Source organism: Nomascus leucogenys, chromosome 6, assembly GCF_006542625.1.
Source record: "Nomascus leucogenys isolate Asia chromosome 6, Asia_NLE_v1, whole genome shotgun sequence".
NCBI classification, from domain to species: domain Eukaryota; kingdom Metazoa; phylum Chordata; class Mammalia; order Primates; family Hylobatidae; genus Nomascus; species Nomascus leucogenys.
This window is the reverse complement of record NC_044386.1, coordinates 107,258,996-107,278,036: the sequence shown is the minus strand read 5'-3', so window position 1 is coordinate 107,278,036 and position 19,041 is coordinate 107,258,996. Positions and strand designations below refer to the sequence as shown.

Here is a 19,041-nt window from a genome sequence, read left to right as displayed (position 1 = left end):
TTTAGGGCTAACTTTAAACATGCCCATAATGGTGAAATCCATCAGAATCCAGAGGTAGGTGGCAAAAAACTCCCAATTTGGGGCCAAATTATAAGTCATTAATAAGAAAAGTTACTAGGATTAGCTCTGGAAATCTTGGGTAAGGGGCTAGAAAAGGAATATCTGAAACCAAAAGTGTCTGGTAAATAGCAACTCACATTTATATTTTACTTTCATCTGAGGTCTCACTTCATTTCACACTCTCTTTTTCAGGAGGAAGTAGGAATTAATGTAACTCTGAAAGCAAAAATCTCAAAATTATGACAGATGGTACAGATATTTATTTTCTCAGAGCAGAGGTTGGGCCTAGGCCACGGCTGCCCCTGTAGCTCCCCCTCTTGTAAGAGATGCAAAGCTTACTTCTGGGGCACACCCATCTCCAGCTGGAGGTGCAATCAAAGGCCACTGTGTAAGGAGGCAAAACTCTCCCTTACTGTCTGAAGGATCTCCAACAAGCATATTCTGGAGAGCTCTGACGGAGCATTTTACAAGATCCCACTGGAGCTGAGGCTTGAGGTCAGGTCCAAGGGCAGGCTTCCTTCCCATCACAGCCTCCGAGCCTTCCTGGGGCGGCAGCCGTTGTGCGGGATTGGGGTGTTGTCTGTGATTGAGATCACTTCCAGGCCCCCCATGATCAGTCCGTGCATGGCAGACTGGAAGGAACAGAAGGAAAAGTAGAATGACATGGTCCCAGAAATAATGATCCAGTGTCTCCAGGCAGGGTTCAGAGAGGGACAGGGTGGCATAGAGAAGGGAAGGGAGGGGTGAGATACCCACTGGCTTTGATACCTATAATCCCAATCCTATTCTACTCTCACAAAAGTCTCCACCCAAACCCTTTAACCAGGTTTTCACACTGTCCCCCTCTCAAATCGTACCCACCGCTTTCCACTTTGCACTTTACAATCTGAGAACAAAGACTTCTTGTAGACCTTGGCACACCTTGGGTATCATACTTCTGTAGCTTACTTAGGCAGTTTTCTCTGCCTCCAATGTCCCCCACCACCTGCTGTGCCTCCACCTCCCTAATACTTCATTATTCCTGCAAAGTCAGAGAGATGTCACCTCTTTGAGGAAGCTAAAGATTATCTGTGCTAATGATCATCAGGAAAGATTATCCCTGCTAGGTTCGGGATCCCCTGATGGGCTCCCAGCACTCTAGGCACATGCTTTACCACCGCACTCACCGGTCTGTCCTGAGGGATTTGTTTGTGACAGTTCCCCCAGGAACCACCTTCCCATTCCCAGTGTGTGGCACACAGCAGGCACTCAGTGTCTGATGAATTATACTATGTGATCTAGGCTTGCTCTGAGGGGCTTAGTCAATTATAAAAACAACAGACGGGAACTTCAAGCAAACACGGAAATCCACTAAAAGGTGTTTTCTACTCTCCCTGTACTCTGCTCTCAAGCCCCAAATTCTCTCACTTACTAGGAGGCAAGTACACTATGGAAATCACTGTAACTTACCAAGCGTCCTGGCCCCAGGCCTTTCACCACAACTCGGATGTGGATCACGCCCTTTTGTTTAGCTTTCTGGAGAGAAGCAATGAGTGGTTAGTGCCCCAGAGAGAGAACTACTGCATCCAAATCTCTTGCTACTGCCTCCTAGAGCAAGGGGTGTGTGAGCTCAGGGAAAGGGCACCCAGAGAAGTAAACAGGGAGGCAAAGGGCAGATGGCTATAGTGGAGGACAGGCGCCAGCAGAGACCACAGAATTTGGCAGGTTGCAGAATTCACGCGACTGTGATCTGTTTAGCCTAGGACAGCACTGCCACCTAATGGAAATTTCTAAATATTGCTCAGGTTTTTCTCAGGTGGGCAAATGCAGAATTTCAGACCATGAGGCGCCACCCTAGGCTTCAAGGCTGAACCTAAATACCCACTTTAAAAGCATTATCATTTAAAATCTCTAAGTAGTTAGAGTTAAAATTTTCTTTCTTGATAGTAAAGGCAGTTCATTATAAAAATGGGAAAATATACAGAAATCATTCATGACTCACCATGCAGAAGCCACTGTGAACAGTGACATACTTCTTTTCATAGTATATGATCTGTCCATGGTTGGGCATTTACAGCATTTTGATTTCTGATGATAGTACATGCAATCAATATTTTGGGGTGCCTTCCGTTGTTTGAAGGTCAAGGTTTTCCTTCAGGAAATACATCTGGTTTGGCAGAGTCTGAATATTTGTAAGGCCTGTGCTATAGTAGAAATTGTGCAGGCTTTGGTCCCAGACCAATCTGGGTTCTGATCAGTGAACTGAATCGGTGCATGGCTCTAGGCAAGTCACACACTCTGAATCTCAATTGGCTTATGAAAATGTGGATAATGCTGAAGGTCTCTGAAGACTCAAGATAATGAAGGTAAAGTGTCTGGCACATGTAGATGCTCAATAACTACACCAATAGCAGCACCTTGCCAATTTGCTTCTAAAAAAGGTCTACAACAGTTCACACTGGAACTGGTATTGTATGAGTCCTCACGATACCATGTCCTCTCCAAATAGACTATCATATCTCCCCCAACCCCAAACCATGGGTCTTTATTTTTATTTTTTTCTTGAGATGGAGTCTCGTTCTGTTGCCAGGCTAGAGTGCAGTGGTGTGATCTCGAGTCACTGCAACCTCCACCTCCTGGGTTCAAGTGATTCTCCTGCCTCAGCCTCCTGAGTACCTGGGACTACAGGTGCGCACCACCACGCCCAGCTAATTTTTCTATTTTTAGTAGAGATGGGGTTTCACCATGTTGGCCAGGATAGTCTCGATCTCTTACGCCTGCCTTGGCCTCCCAAACTGCTGGGATTACAACTGTGAGCCATCGTGCCTGGCCTATTTTTAATTTTTTTTGGAGACAGGGTCTCTTTCTGTTGCCCAGGCTTTAGTGCAGTGGTGAGATCATAGCTCACTGCAGCCTCAAACTCTTGGGCTCAAGCCATCCAGCCTCAGCCTCCCAAGTAGCTGGAACTACAGGCAGGTGCCACCACACCTGGCTAACGGTTTTTAAATTGAGGGGTCTTTGGTTCTCAAGCCTTTGGTATCTTGGCTCTTACATCCTAGAATGAATCAACAAGGGCTTCACCTGTAATGAAGCTGAGAGAAAGAAAAAAGGGGAGCCTTTCACTAAACCTTTTCAAACCAATGCTCCAATGTCAGGGCATCTAAGCTGCCATGACAAACCCTTGCTTCTGAATGGGTAGTATAATGAGGATTCTCCACTCAGTGATGAGCCATGCAGAAAGCAAACACACACTACAGAGGGAAGCAGAAGGAACACACACTTACCGCTGCTGCGGCTATGCCTGCTGTCTGTGCTGCGATGCCTGTGCCCTTCTTGGCATTCCGAAATCCCTCTGTGCCACAGGAAGCACGGGCAAGGGGCTCATTACTGGCAGAGACTACCTGGATCTGTGTGCTGAGAAAAGTAGAAGAAGCACATAGGATACAACTCTTCTTCAGGGAAATAAGAGAGAGCTAATCTATGCCCCTAGAAGCCTGGGTGAGAAAGAAAAAGGAATTCAGTTGCTTCCACTTTGAGCTTATCAGATCAACATGTTTTGAACTCCTACAGGAAGTATCAGGAGAGGTCAGAATTCTCCCCTAAACCTGACTGAAAACTGCTAAGTCACATAATTTAAAGAGCGCTCCATAATCTGAGAGTAGTTAGTTAAGTGTCACCCAGAAAATGACTTTATTGGGGGCAAGTTTTAAATAAACACAAACGTGAAGAGAATAACATACGAAATCTGATGGACCCATCAACCAGCTTCAACAATTATCAACTCATATCCAATTCAGTTTCATCTATAAACCTTGTTCCCAGCCCACTCCCCTCACCAATGGATTATTTTGAAGCAAATCCCAGACCTATCATTTTGTCTGTAAATATTTCAGTACATAGCTCTAAAAGAAGGACTCTTTAAAAAAAATATTAGCAATATTACCATATTGTATACTTTTTTTTTCTTTTTTTTTTTTTTTGACATGGAGTTTTGCTCTTGTTGCCCAGGCTGGAGTGCAATGGCACGATCTTGGCTCACAGCAACCTCTGCCTCCTGGGTTGAAGAGATTCTTCTGCCTCAGCCTTCAGAGTAGCTGGGATTACAGGCATGCACCACTATGTCTGGCTAATTTTGTATTTTTAGTAGAGATGGGATTTCTCCATGTTGTTCAGGCCGGTCTTCAACTCCCAACCTCAGGTGATCTGCCCGCCTTGGCCTCCCAAAGTGCTGGGATTACAGGCATGAGCCACCTCGCCCAGCCTCATATTGGATACTTTTGATGCTTATAACACTATATTCCATGATCAAAAATCATTTTAAACAAGTAAAACTTTTCTTTTTCTTATTTTTTTGTGAGACAGGGTCTCACTCTGTTGCCCAGGCTGGAAGTGCAGTGGCACAATCACAGCTCACTGTAGCCTCCAACTCCTGGGCTCAGGCCATCCTCCCACCCCAGCCTCCCGAGTAGCTGGGACTATAGGTGCATGCCACCACGCCCAGCTAATTTTTGTATTTTTGTAGAGACTGGGTCTCACTGTGTTGCCCAGGCTGGTCTTAAATTCCTGGCCTCAAGTGATCCTCCCAAAGTGCTGGGATTATAGGTGTGAGCCACTGCATCCACCCACAACTTTTTCTTAATCATCTCTAATAAGTTAACTTATTAATACAATTAAGAATGCCTTAAGAAATCCTCAGATATGCTTTTGATTTCCCCTTTAGTCATCATCATCCTATTTCTGGTCTGGAGAGCTCTGAGAGCTCACAGAAGGAGACAGGAGAAGTGACTGAAGGGGAGGCCTGCTGGAGTCAGCCCTGGGCTTGGGTCATCCACTTGTTATCCTGGCTATGGCTCTGCCATTTTCCCCTACCAGAGTTTCTAGGGTTTTCCATATTGAATAGATGCATAATTGTCGGTCTCTGTGACAGCCTAAACAGTGCTGTATAGAGTAGACCACAGACACTTAAATGCAGAGTTAGCCTATGTCCTTATTAGCCTGAGAGGGGAAGAAAAAGAAATCCAATTGCTGTCACTTTGCATTTATCTGACAAATGCTGAAATGAATCCTATAGCATTTCATCTGCGCCACACACTTTAGCCCATGACTGTAGTCTCTTGTGCTGGTCTCTCAATTGCTGGATGGGTTGGCCGTGACCAAATACTGATCTCATTTCCAAGTGGGGGCCAACCTGCAAAGTTGTTACTAATACCAGCAATGCTTCTGTTGCCAGCATATGTTTGGGAATTCCCTTGGCACTGCCCCCGTCTGTAAGCCACACAAGAACACTAGTCTTGTCACTTTAAACTCACCATCCATATTTAGCTCTACAAGGTGGAGGCCAGCACACAGTGGCCCAGAGTGGTGAGTACTTTAAAGGGACAATATCTATTTAGAGGTCTAGATTCTGGTTAGTGTATTAATAAATCATATTAATATCTTGAATCATATCTCTTTTACTTTATATATCATCCATTCCCTATCAGCAACACTTAATAAACACCTTCATGGTGGAACCATATGCCCCTAATACACTCCTTCCAACTCTTGAGCAAAACCAGGAAACACTATTCTCAAGGAAAGCAAAGAATTCTTATAACTACGATATGCCCACCCAATTTCACGTTTTTATGAAACTTGAATAAACTCTGTAAAGACAGCAGGTGGTTCCTCAAGTGAGAAGGAAGATGGTGCTCTACATTGGCGCCATCATGCAGCACTTAGCACCCTCACTTCTACCCCAGGGTATTCAGGGCCAAGCCTGACTTTCCCTCTGAAGTGGAAAGAATCTCACGCTAGACCTGCCCAGTGTTTCCCTTCCACTTACTTGTTGTGGGATGCTTTAATGTGTGCGATTGGGATCTCCTCAAATTTCTTTCCTGCCCACCTCAGAGAGCTCTCCTCTCCTGGAATGGGAGGGTAAATGCTGCAATTAGAAGAAAGATTTTATTTAAAATTGTCTCGACTTTTTAAAAATCAAAGAGATACAACACATGGTTAAAAAATAACAGCTCTCTGCCCCCTGCTGCTTCTGAAGTGGCTGCCCCCACCATTCCTTTTCAGTCCTTCTGGTGCCACCACTGCATCTGTGACTGCTGTGCTTATGAGGCTGTTTCTCGACTTGTTGACTTCAGACACATCTAGGGACTTTCTGCTATGAGAAGGGATTTTCATTTATACTCCCCATCTTCCTTGTCCCTGCAAGTATGTTCCATTATTTTCAGATCCTTTGTAGGTTCCTCTTCCCGCAATTTAAAAAATACAGTCAAACCTCTGTTTCTTGTTTCATCAACCATAGACAATATCTGGACTCTACTTTATAAAAAATGAGATAAAAATAATACTCATATCATTACCATTAAAAAAATCCAGAATCCTCTAGAATAAAGGACAGCAAACTTTTTCTGTAAAGGGCCAGATAGTAAATATATTAGGCTTTGCGGGCCAACAGGTCTCTGTCCCAATTACTAAACTCTTCCACTATATCCCAAAAACAGGTATAGACAACAGTAAATTAATAGGCTGTGTTCCAATAAAACTTTACTTACAAAAACAGGCAACTGGCCAGATTTGCCCAGTCGACCATAGTTTGCCAACCTCTACCCTAGACAAGTGGTTTTCAATGCAGGCTAAACATCAGTCAGCTGTGAAGCATACAGATGTTTAAGCTTCACCCTGGACTCCTGGATGGGGTCTGGAAATCAATGTTTCAAATGTCCCAATAGAATCAGATGTGAACACATTGTGTTGCGTTCAAGATCTTCCACTGTCTTAGTCCAAGCTGTTTTCTGGCTATTTCTAGCTAAGTACTCTTTATTTTCAGATGGTGAAAATTAGGTACCAATAGGGAAATAGGGTTAACAAGAGAAGCCAAGCCTTGGACCTAGTAGATCTGTCTCAGTCTAGAGCTTTGCTCACCAAGCTGTGCTTTTTAAAATTTGAACACACACAATCATCCTTCAGCAATGGAGCTGGAAATAAACTTGCTGTTCCACTAGGCCTACACACACAAATCATATTCATGTTTGTACCCACCACAGCCACTTGAAATACAATAGATTCCATTTTAGAAATTATATTATAATCTGAGGACTACTCTTGCCCCAGCCCTTCCTGCTTTTCTAGAGGTATTTTAAAAGGCAAAACAAAAACACATTGGTATTCAAAGTTTACGAGTATATTCTTTCCTGTGGGTTTGACCTTAGAAGTGATTAGAACTGCCTCGCAATTGTACAGCACATCCCCTGTTCAATTATCCTTCCATTCTCCTAGATGATTCTTTTATAGCTTCTTTTGTCTCCTCTAACCTCCAACTCCCTGCTTCCTCATTGCTGAGCAGATGACCTCCACAGGAAAAGAAGCCATCAGACTTTCTCCCAGCTCCCACTACTGAACATCTGTGCCCACAGCCTTTGTGCTCTCTCCTGTTACAGTGCTCCACTTGTGTATTAGCCCCTGAAGGACACTGTTCCCGCAATGTTCCCACTCCAGTATCACTTGTTCTTTCCCCTCTATACTGCACTGCTCCCAATGGCAAAACATATTGTTATGTTCCAAACTGAAAAAATAACAGAACAACCCTCCAAAACCTCTTGAATCCACCTGCTGGGAGCTACTGTCCATTTCTCTATTCCGTTATAGCAGAGCCCTCTTAAGGAACTTTAAGGTACTGACTATACTTGCTGTTTCTTCCTATTCTCTGCTTCCATTCTCCTTGAACCCATTTCAATCAGATTATTAACCCCTACCACTCCACCAAAAATGCTTTAATCCAACTAACTCCACATTGCTAAATGTAATAGGCATTTCTGTTATTGATCTAGCAACCTATCACATCAGCAGCATTTGACACAGCTGATCTCCCCACCTTGAGCCAAATTAAAAAATAAATGCTCTCTCCTGGTTTTCCTATTCTCTCTCTGGAAGTTCCTTGTCTCTTCTGATGGTTCTTCCCAGTCTCCCAAATCTCTAAATGTGAAAGTGCCCCAGGGTTCAGTCTTTGGACCTCTTCTCTTCATCTCATTTATGGTATTAATGATTTTGTCATCTCATGGTTTTAAATATCATCTCTATGATGTCTCCCAACTGTATATCTCTAGCTAAAGTCTGAAGTCTGACTCTTGAACTCCATTTCTTTTTTTTTGAGATGGAGTCTCATCCAGGCTGGACTGCAGTGGCACGATCTTGGCTCACTGCAACCTCCGCCTCCCTAGTTCAAGTGATTCTCTCGCCTCAGCGTCCTGGGTAGCTGGGATTACAGACCCGTGCCACCACACCTGGCTAATTTTTGTATTTTTAGTAGAGACGGGGTTTCACCATGTTGGTCAGGCTGGTCTAAAATGCCTGACCTGGTGATCCACCTGCGTCGGCCTCCCAAAGTGCTGGGATTACAGGTGAGCCACCGCGCCCAGCCCTTGAGCTCCATTTCTAACTACATTGTATCTCCACTTGAATGTTTATTATTAAGAATCTCAACCTTAACAACTCCCATCCAAACTCCTGCAGTCTTCCCCATTTTAATAAATGACAATTCCGTCTTTCCAGTTGTTCAGGCCAAAAAAATTTGGGGTCTTCCTTCACTCCTCTCTTTTTCTCACACTGTATATTAACAAATCCTGCTTGCTCTACCTTCAAAATGTCAGACCATTTATAATACCTCCATGGCAATAACCATGGTCCAAGCCACCATCGTTTCTTGTCTGGATTATTTCAATAGTCTTCTAACTGCTTACAGCACTTTTCCCAGCTTCCATTCTTGCTCTCCTATGGTTTAATATCAGCACAGCAGCCAAAGAGCTTACAAGATCTTGTCAGCAAGATCATGTCAACCCTTTATTCAGCAATTTCCACTGGCCTCTCATCTCATTCACAGTAAAAGCTGAAGTCCTCACAATGTCCCTAGAAAGTCCTACAGAATGTGGCTATGCAGGCCTGCTTGACCCCCCACCTTCCCTTTCCAACCGTTATACTCCTACATTTTACTTGTTTTCTATTTACTGTCTTCTACCCACTGGAATTTAAGTTCTATGAGGGCAGGGCTTTTTGTCTGTTTGGTCAGGGATATATCCCCAACACTCTGAACAGTGCCTGGCATTGTTGAAGAAATGACTACAACAGAATCTTGGTTTAGATCCTTTCAGTAGCTCCTCACTGCCTTCAGTGGGGACAGGGTAAAAGCTCCAGTGTGACAGACAAGACCCCTGGCATTCTGATTCCTTCTTGTCTTGTTGGCCGCATCTGCCATCACATACACACCTGAACACACCATGGTTTTTCATACCACATGCCTTTACACAGACGGTTACCTTTGTCTCCAATGACCCACTTCAACTTGTCCAGATGAACTCCCATTCACTTCTGAGCTCCATGTTCTTTTCTCCATGGTCTTGCCTGATTTCCTCAGGAATGAGACACTTACCCTTTTTTTTTTTTGAGACAGAGTCTCAATCTGTCACCCAGTGGTGTGATCTTGGCTCACTGCAACCTCCGCTCCCCGGGTTCATGCGATTCTCCTGCCTCAGCCTCCTGAGTGGCTGGGATTACAAGTGCCTGGCTAGTTTTTGTATTTTTAGTGGAGACGGGGTTTCGCCATATTGGCCAGGCTGGTCTCGATCTCCTGACCTCAAGTAATTCGCCCAGCTTGGCCTCCTAAAGTGCTGGGATTAAAGGCATGAGCTACTGCACCTGGCCAGGAGTTAGACACTTAAGCTTTCATACTTCCAACCAATGCTTACCTCTATTATACTATTGAGCAGATTATGGTGAAAATGTTTGCATGTTTGTCTTCCTTCAAAGACTGTGAACTACTTGTGGGGAGGAATGATCTTTTGTATCTGTATTCACGGCACCTAGAATGGTGTCTCACTCATAGTAGATTCTTGGTAAATGTTTGTTAAATGGGTGTGAAGTTAAATGGATGTGTATAGAGCATACAGAGGTGGTGGCACTGGTGGGAAGCAAGATGCCAGTTCCTAGGGCTGAGCACAAAACCCACCCTGGACCATCTGTAAGATGTGCAGGAGCATCTGTTCCATCGCTAGTGCCCTTCACCTCTCCATTTTGTGTTGGAGGCAGGGAAGGTTGTTGGTCTGAAAAGATCTCCATCTCAGAAGGAAAGAACGCTGACACACGTTATGGATATCTCACATTCACTCATTGATTTAACGAATGTTCACTGAACATTTACTCTGTACCACGGCTCATCTGATTCTCACAACCTTTCTCAGCATTATCTGCATTTTTAGATGAGAAGGCTGAGGCTCAGATTTATTTGCATAAAGTCCCACGGATAGCAAGTGACATAGCTGAAAATTCACTGGTTCTGACTCTGGAGGGTGTCGGGCAAGAGTCAGGGGTTGCGGGTCTCCAGAGGGCTGGTCCAAGTGGGGCTCACCTGAACTTGGTGTGGCTGGGAGCCGCCTTCTCTTCAACTTTCTGCTTGGCCGCAGCGTCTCGGAGCTGTCGAACGCCTGTGTGGATGGTCCCGGCCGGCGTCCTGGCCACGACCCTGCTGGGAAGAAAAGCTCGGTGAGGGCCACGGCCTAACGGTCACTGGGGCCCGGGTGGCTCAAGGGACACGAGTAGGAGCATAGTCTGGAGGTGGCGGTGGGCTCGAGGGGGCAGCCATTTGTTACCCGGTTGTCTGGGGCCAAGTCCAGGACCGCAGGAACCACGACGCCGCGTTTCTCACAGCCTGCATGACTTGAATTGACCCCAGTCAGTTTCCGTCGGCAGCGTCAGTCACAGCTGCGCCGGCGCCGGTACCATGAGTGCCGGTCGGGGAGGGGACAGAAGGGAAAGTCATCTACTCTTCATCAGGTCCACTGAATATTTTTATTTCCATTTAAATGCTCAATAAGACTTTCACTGTGGTTCACCAGGGGATTCTTTCCCTTTTTTAATGTTCTGAGATGTTGGCTCACCCCTCCATATGCGAATGGTTCGTTCTCGCAGTTCCGGGACTGAGCTCTCCCCTGGTTTGCTGCTCCCGCGGCTGAGGGATCCTAGGGAGCCGCGGTGCATTGTGGGAGAACGAAAGATGGCGGCGCCCGTAAGGCGGATGCTGTTAGGTGTGGCGGGGGGCTGGCGGCGGTTCGAGAGGCTCTGGGCCGGTAGTCTAAGCTCTCGCAGCCTGGCTCTTGCAGCCGCACCCTCAAGCAACGGATCCCCATGGCGCTTGTTGGGCGCGTTGTGCCTGCAGCGGCCACCTGTAGTCTCCAAGCCGTTGACCCCATTGCAGGAAGAGATGGCGTCTCTGTTGCAGCAGGTAGGACTGAGATGCAGGGTTCAGAGTGACGTTTATTCTGCGTGACTTTGAGCGAGTAATTTCACCTCTCTGAACTTAAGTATATGGTACTTATCCGCAGAATGGTACCTACCTTACTGACTTGGTTTGATACATAGATGTTCAACAAAAAGTGGTTTCATTGGCCGTCTTTATCGTCACCTTAGGCAACTCTTTGGAGATACTCTACTTCTTGTTCATGCAACACAATAGAGATCCTGTGGTGAACAAGAATCGGTCCCTGTCACTAGGAGCTTACAAGTCTGGAGGGGGAAAGTCTTTGTGATGTGATGAATGTTAAGAAGGAAATACAAGAGGCGGTGGGCACATCTGTAAGATGCCTGTGATAAGCCTACTGTGTTTTACCTCATGGGGCTATATGTGTGAGGGGCAAGTGAGGAAGCATGGGCAAAAACAGTATAGTGGCTGTGAGGGTGTGAAGTCACTACAGAAAGTGTTTGGAGGGTGATGTGTTTCCTCAGAAGCCGAGATGTTTTTGTCTTGGTCTATTGAGAACTATAAACTTCTCTCCTGTGGTTTTTGCTTGATTTATTCATTTACTCGCTCGCTTGACAAATATATGTTACTCAACCTACAGATGTTCATTGTGCCCATACTATGCATCACAGAGTATGTTAAGTGATAGAGATGCTGTAATGAGTAAGGCAGAAGTAGCTCTGGTTCTCAGAGTACTTCAGTCTGGTTGAGTGAGGGCATCAGTCAGTAACCAGATAATCATACAACTAAATGCAGACCCTGATAAGTGTTGTTAAGGAAGACACAAGGCACTATAAGAGTGTTTAATAAATACACCACATTTTATTTTATGGTGAGTGTCAAGGAATGTCTCAGGCTTTCTAAATACAGGTTTTTCTCTTTATGAGAAATGTCTCTCTGAGACAGTCATATTTAAATTGAAGTCAGAAGGATGAGTAGGACTCTCCCAGAAGAAAGAATGTGAGGAAAAACATTCTAGGAAGAAGGAACAGCCTCTTGAAAGTCCCTGAACAGGAAAGTCCTTGGTGAGTGAGATTCTGATCAAAGACTGACATGACTGGATTGTGGTAAGTGAGCAGGCATTGCCCAACCCAGCTCTCTGTTTTTGTAGCAGTCTTGACCCCCAGTGACATTCTAACATTTTTGGCATATGTAACTCAAGCCCAAAGTTCAGAGGATCTTTTTTCCCTCTGTTTCCTTTCTGCATGGTGTTTTGATTGTGTATCTGGTTATGTTGAGTGATAAACTTCTGAGCCTGCCAAGCGTGCCATATCTCTGTTTTATTCCTCCTGGTTTTTTTTTTCCTTTTAATTTTGCCAGATTAAGGTAGTTTTTTGCCCTTTTAATTTTCCCAGATTGAGATAGAGAGAAGCCTGTATTCAGACCATGAGCTTCGTGCTCTGGATGAAAACCAGCGGCTGGCAAAGAAGAAAGCTGACCTTTATGATGAAGAAGATGAACAGGATATATTGCTGGTGCAAGATTTGGAAGATATGTGGGAGCAGAAATTTCTACAGTTCAGACTTGGAGCTCGCATAACAGGTTGTGATCCTTTTAGGCCAGCAGGAAGGAAGGGAAAAGGGGTATTTGGATTTCCAAATAAAAGACAGTTGCTTGGACCCTGCTTTGTGTTTTAAGTAACAAATAATTTCATATTCTTTTCTCTGTTGCTCACATCTACCATAATATGACTTAAAAAGTCTGTCTTATTTTCGAGTGAGAGGTAAGGGTATTGGAATGGCCTTTTCTCTCAGTTAAACTTTGTGAATGTTTTCTGTGTTTAACTCCAAGTTTGAGACTGAGAGTGGGGCAAATGAAGCCTTTTTCCACTAATTCCTGTGTTTTATGTGAAATCCCTCTTAAAGCGGGAGATTGGGTTCTGTTTTCCTTGTTTCACAGATGAAGACTGAAGAACAGAGAAAGTAGGGGCTGGTTAAGTCAGTAATAGTATCAAAACCAATGAAGTAGTTGTGTTTGAATTAGTATGATCATTGTTTCTTTTTTGAAGACTCAAAATATGGTTTGCTATTCAAAGAAGTTTACCTCTTGATTTCTTACCTTTTAGTTTCCTCAAGATTGTGAGACTCTTCCCTGGAAGAGGTCAGAGTTAGAGAGATGGGTCGAGGTGTAATTTGGTTCTAAGCTCTTTGAGGGCAAGGATTGTGGATCTTAAAGGAAGATTGTAAAACTCCAAGTTTCTTGGTTCTGGCAGATCACAGTCTTCTTACCTCCTCTGACCCCCTTTGCTGTAGAAGCTGATGAAAAGAATGACCGGGCATCCCTGAACCGGAAGCTAGACAGGAACCTTGTCCTGTTAGTCAGAGAGAAGTTTGGAGACCAGGATGTTTGGATACTGCCCCAGGCAGAGTGGCAGCCTGGGGAGACCCTTCGAGGAACAGCTGAACGAACCCTGGCCACACTCTCAGGTGGGTTTTCTGCCTTCCTCTAAATTCCACAAAATTCACTTCAGACTCAGCCAGAGGATTTTTAAGCTGACTGGGGAATTGGATTAAGGGTGGGGGTGGGAAGGTTAATGGAAATTTTGCAGTTTATAAAAATTTCAGCCAGAAAAACCCAGGTAAGGATTTTTTAAATTATTTTTTTATTTTTATTTTTAGACCAGGCAAGAATCCTTTGTTCCACTGAGATTTTAAAATTTAGTACATTCAAAATTGATATTTCTACCATTTTCTCGGCCTGCTTGTCTTCTTACCTTTGCAGCACTGCTTATTGCCATCACTGCTTGTCTGTTCACTCAACTTAAAACCTCAGAATTATCCTTGACCTCATTCCCACATCCATAAGTCCTGAGTCCCTTGTGATCTGTTCTAAATAGTCCCCTCTTTGTTCTGACAGCTTTAGCTGTGACCCTCTTCACTTCTCACTAGACTAGGGTTTCCCATCTTTGGCATTATTGGCGTTTGGGGTCGTATAAGTGTGGGGAGCTATTCTTTGTGTCATAGGATGTTTAGCAGTATCTCTGGCCTCTACCTACTAGATGCCAGTAGCACTACCTCATCCCCCGACCCCCACCCCCAGTGCAATAACCAAAAACATCTCTAGACATGGCCAGATATTACCCAGGGAGCAAATTACAGTGGTTGAGAAGTACTATACTGAGCTATTGAATTAGATGCCCAGTAAGTTTAAACTTGGTTTTGTGGAGTGCCCTTCAATGCTGCCAAAATGAGCTTTCTGAAACACAAATCCCTTGTCACTTCTCTGCATGGAATTCTTAAAAGGTTTCCAATAAAAATTCTAACTGTCAAGCATGGCCTGCAAATCTTATTTGCCCTGATCCCAGGCTCATCAGTCTTCTGTCTTGCTGTTCATTAATGTAAAATTCAAGTTCTAACTTAACAAACCTTTTGCATTCCTTGAATAATATGGTCTTTCATGTGTCTCTGCTTTGGGGCCTGCTGGTCCCTGATGAAATACTTTACTCCTTCCTGGCCTGACTGCTCAGTTTTTAAGACAGCTTATACATTATACCTTATGTGGTGAAACCTTTCCTGAGCCTTCAGGAAGACAGAGCTACTCCTCGCTGTAGGCTCCCGTAGCACTGGTGTGTGTCCTTATTCCATTTATGCAACAGACATATAGGGTCTCAGTGATGAACAGGAGACTACCCTACTCCCTAGGAGCTTGTGTTCTAGTGGAGAATACATTCTTTCACTTAACGCCATTGCACTATAATTGTTTACTAACACATTTTTCTCCCTAGTCAGAATTTTGACTTCCTTGAACATATGGGCAGTATCTATTCCTCTCTCTGATCCTAGCTTTCACCAAAGTACCTGGCACATAGGCATTTGTTGAATGTTGACTAAATGGATTTGGTGGTGCACAGCCACTTTACCTGCCCTCCCATCAGCACAAGTACCTGCTAACGAAATGTCAGCAGCCAGTGTGTGTTCCCTTAACTCTCCCAAGGGTCCTGTGTGGCCTGCAGGAGAGACATCAAGACAGAATGAAATGTGGTAGGAGGGGAGGTTGCTGCTTTCTCAGTCTCCTCAGCCATCACATAGGAGTCAGCAGCTGAGTTTCTTGCAAGGATCATTGTGTTCAGATGCTCAACCTCTCTTAACATCAAACATTCACAACTGATCCTTGCTCAGCTCCCCTTTCTGTTTGCAATGAGGAAAGGGGTTCCACCCGAGCACTATGCTTTCCTTTAAACATTGCCATTGTAATAAATACATGTAAAAGGAAATATATCAAATATATTAAAACATTTATGTTTAATAGATGCATATAAAATAGTGTATTGACGTATTACAAATTTACTAAACTGACAAATAATATAAAATGGCAAAGAAAAGCTCAAGCAATGTAGGAGTCTATACTGTATTTTAAAAAGTGAAAGTGCACTCCTTTCCTCCCCACTGGCTCCACACTTCCAGTATTTTTGCAAGATGGAATTTCTAGAGGTAGAATTAATGGGTCAAAGGTGTGCACACTTCAGTTTCTGGTAAGTGCAGCCCAGTTGCCCTCCAGAATGTATATAACAATTGACGTTTTCCAGGAGTGGTGTCTGAGAGTGCCTCTTTGTCTAAGCCTCACCAACATATGAAATAGTCATTTTTAAAATTTTGCTCATCTAGTGAGTCAAATGATCCCTTTCAGATTAGCATTTTCTTGTTTGCTAGTGAGATTCACTATCTTTTCATGTGTTTATTGGCTGTTTGTACTTCTTTTGTGAACTGCCTATTTAGATCGTTTGCTCATCTTTGTAATAAGCTGTTTTTTCTTTTTAATTTGTTTATATTTGTAATCCATCTTTTCCAGATTATAGAAAAGTAACATGCATTTATGGGATTAAGTTTAGAAAGTTCAGGAAAGTGTAAAGAAATATGCCAATACAATTCCACCACTCACAGATACCCACTGTTAACATTTTTTACTTTATGTGAGCTCACACTATCTATAAATTTTTCATCTAATGCTAGTAGTGTTTTTTTTTTTTAGTATGAGAAAAGCCATTCATGTATGTGGTAAAAAAATTATCGGTGTCTAGTAAATGTAGTGTAAGATGTAATTTTCCTTTTTCAGAAGCAACCTCTATTAATAGTGTTTTTCTGTATCTCTTCAGAAATTCTCTATGCATATACAAATGCATAAATGTTTTGTTTTCTTTTTTTGCATATAACGGGAACATGTTTATACATTGTTATGTGCCTTCCTTTTTTCTCATATACGCTTTTAAACATCTTTTCAGATCAGCCTATTAAGACCTATCTTAAGCTTTTTTAACAGCAGCATACTATTTTATAATATGTATGTACTGCAGTTTGTTTAGCCAGTCTGTTTTTACAAACAAAGCTGCAGTGAATATCCTTGTATGCTCATCTTTGCTCGCATGGGCAAATTAGTATACCTGGTAGGATAAAAGTCTAGAACTGGAGTTGCTAGGTCAAAGGGCATGTGCAATTAAATTGACACCTCTTGCCAATTAATAGCAGTTATACTAATTTATAACCCCTCCAAAATATGTGTGAAAGTACAGGTTTTTTCCTTATCCTTCATAAGCAGTGTACAGCTAAGTTTTTGAACTTCACTAATAATGATGTATATTGTTGTTTAACTTTATTTCTTTAAATTATTAATAAGATTGAACACCTTTTAATGTATTTATGGGCCAGTGATATTTATTTTCATGTGAGCTTACTGTTCATGTGCTTGGTTCATTTTTCTTTTTAATTTGTTGTTTGTTTTCCTCACTGATTTTTTTTCTTTTAGAGATGGAATCTTGCTATGTTGCCCAGGCTGGCCTTGAACTCCTATTCTCAAGCAGTACTCCTGCCTCAGCTTCCTGAGTATCTGCATTGATTTTTAAGTGCTTCTTATACCTTAAGATATTTCTTTGTTGAATGTGTTGAAAATATTTTTCCTAGTTTGTCATTTTGTCTTTGACTTTTTTTGTGCTTCATTTTTCCTTGCAGAAAGATTTAATTTTTATGTAGACAAATATAAATCTTTTGTTTTTTGGGCTTAAAAATTTTGTTTCTTGCTTAGAAAGGCCTTGCCCTCTCAAATAATATCTTAAGGTTTAAGAAAGCATCCTGCATTTTCTTCTAATGCTCGTATGTTTTTATTGTAATTAGAAAATATGCCCAGCACTTCGGGAGGCCTAGGCAGGCGGATCACTTGAGGCCACAAGTTTAAGACCAGCCTGACCAACATGGCAAAACCCCGTCTGTACTAAAAATACAAAAAAAAAATATTAGCTGAGCGTGGTGGCACATGCCTGTAATCCCAGCTATTCAGGAGGCTGAGGCATAAGAATCCTTTGAACCCAGGAGGCAGAGGTTGTAGTGAGCCAAGATTGCACCACTGCACTCCAGCCTGGGTGACAAAGCGAGAGACTGTCTCGGAAAAAAAAAATACAGAAAAGATTGGAAAATATTAAATGTCCATGAAAAAACCATCCAGAATTAACCAATTTTTAATGAAAAGTTAAAATGTCTATTGTTAAATCTTTGATCTATATGGTATCAATTTTAATGTGAGGACCGAGTATGGGATCCAGCTTGGTTTTTCCCATCTGGCTAGTCAGTTCTTCAGATGCCATTTAGTAGTCCAACATTTCCCCATCCTTTGAAATGCTGGATTGGGGTTATTAACCCTTAGTTATAGATTACAGATATTGTCTACTCATCTAATTTGTCTTTAACTTTGTTTATGACTTTTTTCACTTGGTAGGAGTTAAAACTGGGGTCCTTTTTAATGCTTTCCATGTGACACCCTTTTCAAAGGTGGGTGAACTTTGTTTTACAGACCAAATGTCCTGGACCTTCACCAACAGATAGTGACTGGGCTGAACGTAGGAACTAGGTGCTGTGACTCCCAGGTGTCATCGTAACTGTGTTGCTGACTTTCAGTCTAAAAACAGTAGCTTGGCACATGGAAATGAGCCCAGTGAATCTGGGCTCCACAGGCCAGGAAGCATTTGGATTGAGAGGGGAGGAGGCTCTTTTCAGGAATGGCTCTAGTCCTATTCCTAGGGATTGATTTTACCTCAGGGCCAGATCTTGCAGAGACCCCCTATAATTTTGGGAGCCAGAGTAAACAGATGGCTGTATCCTTACCTTCCAATTGTGATTTTTCTTTTCCTCCCTCTTCAGAAAACAACATGGAAGCCAAGTTCCTAGGAAATGCACCCTGTGGGCACTACACATTCAAGTTCCCCCAGGCAATGCGGACAGAGAGTAACCTCGGGGCCAAGGTGTTCTTCTTCAAAGCGCTGCTATTAACTGGAGACTTTTCCCAGGCTGGGAATAAGGGCCATCATGTGTGGGTCACTAAGGACGAGCTGGGTGACTATTTGAAACCAAAATACCTGGCCCAAGTTAGGAGGTTTCTTTTGGACCTTTGATGGGCCGAGCTGCCTGTGGATGGTGCTCAGACAAGTCTGGGATTAGAGCCTCAAGGACGTTGTGTGATTGCCTCACATTTGCAGGTAATATCAAGCAGCAAACTAAATTCTGAGAAATAAACGAGTCTATTACTGTGTTGGTCTCAGCTGATTTGCCCTTTGATGGCCCAGTGAAGAGAGCTATCTCTTAGAGTGTCTTTCCATTTATTTCCCAAGGTGATAATTGAGTACTGGATTATATTACAGTGCATCACTGACTTACTGGGCCCAGGAAGAAAGAACAGAAGGAAATGAATTGACTTCCCGAAAGCCTTGAGTTCTGTGAAAGCTTCTGTAGGCCCTTGGGAAA

General features: G+C 43.2%; 2 protein-coding genes across 5 annotated transcripts; one reads left to right on the top strand and one right to left on the bottom strand.

Moving 5' to 3' along the window:
• Positions 1-297: 297 nt before the first annotated feature.
• On the bottom strand, positions 298-10,994 carry MRPS11 (mitochondrial ribosomal protein S11). 4 transcript variants are annotated; one of them, XM_003268478.4, is made up of 6 exons: positions 10,671-10,994; positions 10,430-10,546; positions 5,864-5,962; positions 3,324-3,453; positions 1,510-1,575; positions 298-692 (listed from the first exon to the last, which is right to left on the bottom strand). In XM_003268478.4, the coding sequence occupies exons 1-6, from the start codon at positions 10,733-10,735 to the stop codon at positions 585-587; spliced, it is 585 nt and encodes a 194-aa protein (XP_003268526.1). In that variant the 5' UTR covers positions 10,736-10,994; the 3' UTR covers positions 298-584. The 4 variants fall into 4 exon arrangements, with proteins under 4 accessions (XP_003268526.1, XP_012362933.1, XP_003268527.1 ...); XM_012507479.2 differs by having other exon boundaries at positions 10,430-10,543; positions 10,671-10,762; XM_003268479.4 differs by lacking the exon at positions 5,864-5,962 and having other exon boundaries at positions 10,671-10,753.
• Positions 10,995-11,011: 17 nt separating this feature from the next.
• Positions 11,012-18,828, top strand: MRPL46 (mitochondrial ribosomal protein L46). Its single transcript, XM_012507477.2, has 4 exons — positions 11,012-11,302; positions 12,673-12,859; positions 13,570-13,743; positions 18,442-18,828. Exons 1-4 carry the CDS (start codon positions 11,075-11,077, stop codon positions 18,690-18,692), a joined length of 840 nt encoding a protein of 279 aa, XP_012362931.1. The 5' UTR covers positions 11,012-11,074; the 3' UTR covers positions 18,693-18,828.
• Positions 18,829-19,041: the final 213 nt, after the last annotated feature.